Below are 9,995 nucleotides of genomic sequence, written 5' to 3' on the forward strand. Positions count from 1 at the left end.
GTAGTGCCTGTAATACTCACTCTCCAGAAGACTGAGAGACCTGGGCTCAAGTCCTACCTGCTCCAGAGGTATGTAATCATATCCCAGAACAGGTTGAGTAGAAAAGTAGGTCAATTGAAAAAAGAGTTAAAATTTTAAAATAAACAGACATTCACTGAAACTTTAGATGGTTGCGTTTAGAGGCACGTGCTTCTACTGTTTCACCCTGTAAATAAATGCAGGTCTATGGTAAGACTGGCTCTGGTATCATTCTTCACTGACTGGCTTTGTACAGTGTAACACTCTGCACCAGAACCATGTCACTTTTAGAGTAAATAAAAACACTGGGCCTATAATTCCTTACCTGGAGATCCCCTGTGACGCTGAAATTCTGACAGACTTTGTTAAGTAATTTGTGAGCTGCTTCCATTGCAGAACAAGACCCAATACCCTCCGAGTTTGTCTAGACAGTGGAACAAGGCAATAGTTAAAAAACACCTCTTCTCATTGATAACTAATACTGAGCAAGTCAAACTAGAAAATACACCAAAATAACAGTCCCGAGAGCAAAAGCCTGGAGAATCGATTCTGTATCGTCTGGAAATAAGGGACATGACATTGCTTGTGTCACCCGTGGTGACGCTGGGATCATACCAGACAGTGTCATCTGGTTCTATCCCACTGGAGTTTGTAGCACCAGCAGTAGGGAACATCATTGACATGGGATGCTTCTCCTGAAGAAAGAAACAAAGACTGAAAATTATATCGCACCACCATTCCTTTCCAACATGATAAAAATGCTTTACAATTAATTGATTTTTTAATTTTATCTGTTCATGGGAAATGGGTGTGACTGGTTAGGACAGTATTTATTAGTCACTGCCCATTCCTATCTGCCCTCTAGAAGGTGATGGTGAACTTCTTTCATAAATTCTTGCAGTCCATCTCATGTAGGGAGCACCTGGAGTGCTCTTCATGGGGAAAGTGTGCAGGGAGTTGCAGGATTCGGAATCAGTTACAGCAAGGGAACGGTGATATAACTCCAAGTCAGGATGGTGTGTGGCCTGGAGATTGCTGATGTTCTCTAGGCATTAGCTGCCCTTGTCCTAGAGGTGACAATTTTCCCAGGTGCTGCCATGGGAGCCCTGGTGAGGTGCTGCAGTGCATCTTGTTAATCGGATACTGTACTCCCACTGTGAGTCACTGGTGGAAGGAGAGAATTTAGAAGGTGGTGGATGGGTCCAATCTCGTAGGCTGCTTTATTCCGTATGGTATGCAGCTTCTTGAGTGTTGTTAGAGTGACACTCATCTAGGCAAGTGAAGTGTATTCCACCACACATCTGACTTCTGTTTTGTAGACAGTCTACAGGTTTTGGAGAGTCAGAAGACGAGTTCTGCATTGCTGAATTGACCTGCTTTGGTAGCCCCTATACTTATACAACTGGTCCAATTCAATTTCTGGTCAATGGTAACGCCCAGGTTATTGAATGTCATGTTCAGGCTTTCTCTTGTTGGAGATATTCATTACCTGGCACTTATGTAGTGTGAATACAACTTGCCACTTAATCAAAACAAACTTGAATGATGTCCAGGTCTTGCTGCAGATGGACACAGATTGGTTCAGTAACTGGAGAGTGGTGAATGGCGCTGAACATTGTGTGAGCATCCCCACTCACGATGGACAGACATTCACTGATGAAGCAGCTGAAGACGGTTCGGCGTAGATGTCATGGAGCTGGGATGACAGACCTCTAACAACCACAACCATCTTCCTTTGTGCCAGCTACAACTCCAACCAACAGAAAGTTTCCCCTGATTGTGAATGAGTCTAGTTTTGCTGGAGCTCCTTGAGGTCAAACTTGGTCAAACATCGGTTTTATGCCAAGGGCAGTCACTCTGCTCTCACCTCTGGAGTGTAGACATTTTGACCATGATATCGATTTTGTCACAGTTGTAAGGCAGGGAAAGGTGCATTCCAGTTTCACACAGGAAGTTCCCATGAACAGCAATGCCAAGTGCTTAGATAATGATAAACTATTTAACATTTAGTATTGAGGATTCAATCTTGACTTGGACATTACTGGAAGCTCCCTCGTGCTTTCTCCACGAGTGCCACTGTGATCTTGGTTCTAACCATAAAGGCACATGGGATCTGCGCTTAACATCTCACTTGACAATCGAGCCTATGGTCAAGAACATTTGGACCTACTGGGGACAGACTGGCTTCCCAAGCTCATTTCCAAATAATGAAGAGAGCAGCCAGATTGAGGAAGCAAACCTAAAGATGATAAATTTTCAGTTGTTGAGTTGTTCTTATCAGACCAAGGGAAAAAGCTTCTAAACGGGATCTTGTTTGGCAATGTCTAAGATACCATTTGGAACATCACATATAAACAATCTGATGCCAGATAACAGTGAAGTGCTAGTTTCCCAGGAAAGTAGCTGCTAATTTTTACATTGTTTTCTTTCATTCAGCCTTTTAAATCTGTAATCATTACTTGTGACCATTATAATCATCCTCTACTCATTTCAAATCCATGTTCATGTTAAATCAAAAATTGTGAGTACTAAGAAGTGAACCCCATTAGACATCAGGACCGTTTCAATGAGTCAGTTTATGAATGGAACAGTACGGGTCACATACCTGTTTGAGAGTTTGTGAATGCTTCCCACCACACTGTGTGAGGGTGGAATTGTTTGGCTTTTCTGGGTTGGGACAGTTGAGAGGTTGAGCTGTAAAAATTAGAGTAGTTAAAAGATCTTTCAATATTAGTGCCCAATTCAAAACCCTGCCATCTTCCTAGTACGGATTTCTGATGACCACGTGACTGGGCCCAGTTTTGGCATCTCATAGGCAGACCTTTTGGTCCAATCAGTCATTGCTGAACATAATGCCAAACTAAACTAATCTCACGTTCCTGTTCCTGGCCCATTTCCCTCCAAACTGCTCCTATTCATGTACTTACCTGAGTGTCTTTTAAACATTGTAATTGTACCCACATCAACCACATCCTGAGGATGTTCATTTTACATGCAAACCACGTTCTGTAGAAAAAATCTGCCTCTCGTGTCTTTTTTACTCCTATCTTCTCATAAAAACATGTCCCCTCATCTTGAAATACCCCATCCCATGGAAATGATACCTACCATTAACCTTAACTATACCCTTCATGATTTTATAACTCCAATAAGGTGTTCCCAACTTCTCATGCTCAAGGAAAAAAAGTCCCCACCTCTCCTTATAACTCAATCCTTCTGTATCTGGCAACATGCTGCTGAATCTCTTCTGAGCTCTCTCCTGCTTAATAATATCCTTCCCATGACAGGGGGACAAAAACCAGACACAGTGCCTCAGACGAAGCCTCACTAATGTTATATAAACTCTACATGACGTCCCAACTCCTACACTCAAAGGACTGAGCAACGGAGGCAAGCTTGCTTAATGCCTCTTTAGGCCCTCTGTCTTTGTGTGACACAAAGTGTGGTGGTGGGCAATCAGTTTAGATTACACTCTCAAATCCTGGTGTGGCATTTCATACCAACACTCTTCTGACCCGTGTGGTAATAACTCAGCCAAACTGACAGACACGATACTAATGAGCCTGCTTAGAGTTTAGTCTAAATGATAGATTAATAAAAATTAGTTGCTAGGCATCCATTAAGCCCTCTTCTTGCAAAGAAGGACTTAACACCAGTTGGAAGACCCTGTAAATAACATTTGCTTCATAGGGTCAGACTTGTGATTCTTGGCAAACAGCAACTGAAGGCTAATTTAATTAATTTCAGCTCCACAAGCTTTCTGATAGCTACTATTGCCTGTTCTGACCTTCTCTTCCCTGGAATTGACCTCATAGTAATTGCTAGTCACCCAGAATCCCTCAGGAGAGGCCTCAAAGATAAAGCCTCAAACCCAACTTTCAGGCATCTATGGTCCATCAAGAAGCTACTTGGGCAGCATGAGTCTAGATCTGGAAATGGGCCTGAACTAATTATGCATGCGTGTACACACACACACACACACACACAGAAGCCCACCCAAACCTCCACGGCCAATAATCACTTCCATGCAGGTGTGTGTTTTAATCATTGCCTTTACCTGTGCAGGTCTTTCCTGTCTGTTCTGCAACTGGCTGAAATCCTGCCCGACAGATACAATGGTAACTCCCAAAGGAGTTAACACAGGTTGCATTCTTGCCACACACATCTTCATCCTCACACTCGTCCACATCTGAAGGGAAGAGGGAAAGAGATCATAGCAACTGCTCCAGAGCTTGACTGAACAAACATGGACTACACAGACTCCCAGTTGACTAAAGCCTGGTAACATGGTGTTAATAATCTACATTACACTGCATTTGCAGCATGGAAAATGGCCATTTGGTCCATTAGATGGTTGGTGGTCTTGATGCTACACGAGCAGCCTCCTCCAACACTGACTCATTGCATCTCATGCATTGATGCTCAACTTTTTATGCTGCAGCAAGTTCCACATTTTAATAATGCTTTGGCTAACAGTGTTTCTCCTCAACTCTTCACTGGATTTCTGAATAACGATTAAATATATATGTCCTTTAGGTTTGAACTGACACTGACCTAAGCTGGATTCTAACCCAGCAACACTGAAAGAACGGCAATAATTTTCAAAATCAGGATGGTGCACAGCTTGGAAGGTAAATTGTAGTCTGTAGGTTTTAGTTACATTGTATTCCGTTGTACGCAGGTTGCGGACATTATCTGGGATTCACTTGTGCCATTGCCCATCCAGTCCAACATTTTGTTTCCTTCTGTCCTTAAGGTTGTTAGAAAATATCAAGAAAACCATGAGGCATGAATAGAATGGATAATTGGAGTCTTTCTCCCAGGCTACAATTGTTAACTATCAGAGGACAAGATATCAGGTAAAAGGGGGAATACTTAAAGGAGATGCATGAGCCAACTCTTTTATACACTGAGGGTAGCAAGTGCCTGGATTACACTGCTACAGGAGGTGATGGAGGTGGATACAATAGTAATGTTTCTGATGCACCTTGACGGTTATATGAATTGGCATGGAATACAGGGATACAGATCCATGTAGAGGCAAAATGTTTTTTGTTTAGAAAGGCATCATGTGTCTTGGTGAGCCAAAGGGCCTCTTTCACCACTGTACTATTTGTTGTCCTTATTATCCCCCCCCGGGTTTTCTATTGGATTTTGCTTGGACGTTAGGCTCTAATGTCTTTGGATTCAAGGACCATCCCAGTGAACCAACAACCTTATCACAAACAAGAGATTATCCTCTTTACCTTTACAAGTTGTTGCTTTGCCAGAACTCCCACGAATGGTGATAAGCCCTGTACCACAGGAACACTCAGACCTCCTTGTTAAGTTGCGACGTGTTGTGGATGGATCACAAGGTGGCGATTTACACTCACTGATATCAACGTAAACAGTGATGTTTGTTAACGGTTGCATTACTACTTTGCTCTAATTAGAACCTAAGATATAGGAACAAGCGCAGGCTACTCAGCCCCTCAACACTGCTCCACCATTTAATAACTGACACTGCCTTCACTCCACTTTCCTGTCAATTCTTCATATCTCTCAAATCATTTGTTGATTGAAAATACACCTCATGCTCCTGAATATAGAAACATGGTGAACAGGAGCAGGAGTAGGCCACTCGGCCCTTTGAGTATGCTCTGTCATTCAGTACAATTATTGCAGATCATCCTACTGGCATCTATGCGCAGGCCTCGGGGAGCCATGCAGCCTTTGGGAAAATTAGGGGATACTTTGTGCAGGAACTTCGGAACAAAGTCTTTTGCTCCCGATTGTTTCTGTGCAGTTTTGGTCTCCTTATCTGAAGATGGATGTTCTGGCCATGGAGGCAGTGCAATGAGCTCATTCCGGCGATGGTGGGATTGATGTACGAGGAGACATTAAATCAGTTAGAATTATAATTGATGGAGTTCAGAAAAACATAAAGTGGCAACAGGACTAGACAGGGTAGATATAGGAAGGATGTTCCCAATGGAGAGGCAGTCCAAAATCACGGTTGAAGGACATGGGGTAGTCCATTTAGGATGGAGATGAGCAGAAATCTCCTTAGCCACAGGATGGTGGGTCTGTGGAATTCGTTACCACAGAAAGCTGTCAAGGCCAAGCCACTGTGTGCTACAAAAATGAGCTGGATATAGCACTTGAGGCTAAGAGGATCAAAGGATATGAAGGAAAAGCAGGAATAGGCTACTGATCATGAATGATCAGTCATGATTTTAATAAGTAGTGAAACAGGCTTAATGGGTGGAATAGCCAACTCCAATTGCTGTGTTCTGTGTTTCTATGACTTGACTGTGGCCTGCTGACATCCATGATTCATTCCTTTCGGTCTGTGCTAAACAGCAACGCCAGGCAGAAGTAATATGAGCAAAACACTGCAGATGCTGGAAATTTGACAAGAAAATCAGAAAGTGCCGGAGAAACTCTGGCAACATCTGTGCAGAGAGAAACCAAATAAATATTTCAAGTCTGATGTGACTCTTTATCAGAATTAGTACGTATGTGTGGGGCTGAAGAGGTAAAACACAAAAAGCCAAGGTAATGTAAGGCAGGGACGCTGTGAGCATCTAGGTAAGGCCTGTAGTGGAGTGTGCACTATGGCCGTGAGCAAACAACCTGGACTTACTGCCTGGTTCAGTCCATGAGCTGGGTGTGTGTCCCTAAGCATTCTTGACTGTCCTTGCTCCTGCATTGCAATGCTCTGTGCTGGAGTGGCGTTCAAATGCAGAAGTGGATTGGAGATGTTCAAAGAGTCCATCGAAGTTGGCATAAGTTGGATGTCAATGTGCATGAACATGAGGTACGTCTGGCCAGTAAGATATTGGGGCCTTTTGTTCAGTAAGTGGCGAGCTGTAGTTACGAGGTCCCTGTTCTGATTTCTATATCAAGCATCCTGACATCAAGTTTGTTTGACACATTTGGTCAGATAGTAAGCTGAATACTATAAGGTGAGTAATGCTGTTAACAAGGCGTTTAACAAGCTATAATCCCCCTTCATTAGCAACCCACTCAGCCCAAGTGGGAAACTTGCCTCACAGCTTGGCAAAAACATAGCAGATGCTCCCCATATCAAGATGTGCCTCGCCAGACTCCTGGCCAGATTCTGCCACGCAGCTCACCACAGCCAATCTTGCCCAGGCCTTTAAAAGGTTCTGCCCCACCTTTCACTCTTCCTGTGGGAATAGGCTCACCCATCCTCACGTGATAACATCATCATCCCAGGAATCAGCCTCATGAATGTTCTTCCCATTGCTTCCAATTCCAAATATATCACTCCTTCAATAACCTGCATGCAGAACACTAGATGTGCTCTCTCTAAAGCTCTGTATATCTGTTGCAGGACCCCTTACTTTTATATTCTATTCCACTTCAGATAAAGGTGATTTCTTTCAATTTAAACTGTAAAAAGATGGTTTTTGCCGAAAGGTCACCATTGTACATGGTGACGATGGTCATGGGTGAGGGGAAAGATTGTGGGGCATATACGTGAGGCAATGGTGTCAGGCACATGTGGGAGGCCTGGGTATGGGGCATGGGTGTGGGGCATTGATGTGGGTATCAGTGTGGTAAATGAATGTGATGCATGTGTGTGGGCAAAGGTGGGCAGAAACTGATGGGAAAAGACGTGACCATTGTCTTCAGTCTCCTGACCTTGGTGCGTACTTACCTGTAAGGTCATGACTTTTTTGAACGGAAGAACTCCTCGAACAAGACCAAGCTGGGGACAGTCTCCAAATGAAGCAGGTCACTAGGAGATTAAAAAAACACGAAACATTTAAGAATGTTATTCCTCAACTGCCCCTCTTCTTGGCCTGAAAAGGTCATTCTCCAACCCTTCACCCATACCCCATGCACAGGTCCAGCAACATTTTAACCAGCACAGACTGGTGATGGATCTGGGTTTGGTTGGAAAGACGACTGAGGTCCCTCCACAATGTCTGAGTTTGATACATGTGTATCAGCCCAGACTGGGCACTGTGGGCCTGTCCCTTTCCCTGAGAGCCGTTGTGAACCAAGTTGGCTTTGTACAACAATCTGGAAACTTCCAGGTGGACATCTTACCTGAAGCTAAATATCAAATTAAGAGACATAATAAGGTCAGTTTCACAATGTACAAGATTTGATTCTGCCAAGTGGCCTGGCTGATAAAACCCAATTGGCCTCGATTTTAATCTACCCCTCCATTGGGCAGGGAAGAGTCAGGTGAGTGGTTAATACCTTAAATATCACCCTCCCACCCATTGTGTTGCCAGGCGATGTAATATTAGCAGTGGCAATTCAGGCTGTGGACAAGGCTCCCGTTAAAAGCGAGCAGGGACCTTCCTAAGACACAGTCACATCCATCATGCCAGGCAGTAATGTATTTCAGATGTACAGTGAGATTTGGATTGTGTTTATCCAAACTCATATCACACACAGGGTCTAGAACACAGCGGGCAGTATCTGTGGGCTGTCTTCGCACCCTGCTCTCTGAGGTAAAGTAACAGCGTCATGTGCCTCCTAACCTCCAGTTTTCTGGTTTTAGATGGAGATGAAAACAACTAAAGAGATCAACATAAATTCCTTAAAGCTGAGGAGTATTTCACAGCTCCGTCCCACTTTATATCTGCAGCAATGGCTATAACGGATTGTGTGGCTTCCTCAGCTCTCATCACTGTCAGAGGCTGCCATTTGCGCCATTGAACTGCTGCTGCTTGTATGCTTTGCTGTCCTGTTAGTGTTGCACTGGGCAGTTTTGCTCGAATTTCACTGAATTACATCAGAATCCACAGCAGAGAAACAGGGCATTCAGTCCAACCAATCAAGGCTGCAGTTACACTCCAAATGGGAATAAGGTGTACAGTTCTGGTGACCACACCAGAAAGATGTGGAGGCTTTGGAGAAAAGATACATGAAAAGTTTACCAGGATGTTGCCTGATTTGCAGGTCACTAGCTATGAGGAGAGATTGGACAAACTTGGTTTGTTTTCACTTGAATGTTGAAGGATGGGGCATGATCTAATAGAAGTCTATAAAATGATGAAAAGCATTGGTAGATTTGATAATCAGTCTTTTTCCCAGGGTAGAAATGTCAGTTACGGGGAGACATAAGTTTAAGGTAAACAGAGGAAAGTTTAAAGGTGATATATAAGGGGCAGGTTTCTTACACAGAGATTGATAAGTGCCTGCAATACGCAGCCAGAGGAGGTGATGGAGGCAGATACAATAGCAACGCTTAAGAGGCATCTTGGCAGATACAAGAACAGGCAGGGAATACAGGAATACAGACCGCATGGGGGTAAAACAAAATTTAGTTAAAAAGCATCAGGTATCAACAGTCTTTCGGGGCTGAAGGGGCCATTCATGTGCTGTAATGTTCTTTGCTCTTTTTGTTCTCTGTGAACTCATCACCTCCAAACTTCTGACACCAGTGTACTTCTAACATTAAATGCACACTCTGACCCGTGAACAAACAGAACTGAGCTGAGAACACATCAGCACTCTTGGTAGCACATCCACTCCTTTCATCCATTTAAACTTCACACTCAATACAGTTTCTGTGATAGTATAAGTTCACATAAGAACATCTAAACAGATTACCTCGTCTGATCCCTTGTACTCACCCAGGATTAAACATGATGTTCCTAATCTCATGACTTCCCAACCACCAGAGCAAATGCTTCAGCAATACTCTCTCATACACTGTGTGAGTCTGAGCACCAACCTCAATATTTTTACACACTTTACATCATCCACATGAGTAGCCACTGCAATGGAGGAAGTTGCATCGTACGTGGAAAAAGGAAATTTATTGTGAAATTAGATAGTACCTCCCACATTTACATTAACAGATTATTTATCAGAATCAGTGCATCTTATGTATAAATATTAACAGCCTTTTATATTTGGGCAGCAACAATTTATATCTGAGCAATAACTGCATATTCCAACAGAAAGGGCAGAATCTTCCCAGGCCCTGGATGACATGGGCTATC

General features: G+C 43.4%; 1 protein-coding gene across 1 annotated transcript in view; it reads right to left on the reverse strand.

Annotated features, from left to right (window-relative positions):
* The window catches only part of LOC125447397 (adhesion G protein-coupled receptor E3-like), a 56,668-nt gene extending 46,950 nt beyond the window's left edge, over positions 1-9,718 (reverse strand). The window contains exons 1-5 of the mRNA XM_059640003.1: positions 9,624-9,718; positions 7,688-7,768; positions 4,076-4,207; positions 2,624-2,712; positions 344-442 (exon numbers count right to left, since the gene is read on the reverse strand). Coding sequence (XP_059495986.1) covers positions 344-442; positions 2,624-2,712; positions 4,076-4,207; positions 7,688-7,768; positions 9,624-9,654 — 432 coding nt within the window. The 5' untranslated portion in view covers positions 9,655-9,718. The remainder of the gene's footprint in view (positions 1-343; positions 443-2,623; positions 2,713-4,075; positions 4,208-7,687; positions 7,769-9,623) is intronic.
* Between the last annotated feature and the right edge of the window lie 277 nt (positions 9,719-9,995).

This window comes from Stegostoma tigrinum, chromosome 35 (genome assembly GCF_030684315.1).
Source record: "Stegostoma tigrinum isolate sSteTig4 chromosome 35, sSteTig4.hap1, whole genome shotgun sequence".
NCBI lineage: Eukaryota > Metazoa > Chordata > Chondrichthyes > Orectolobiformes > Stegostomatidae > Stegostoma > Stegostoma tigrinum.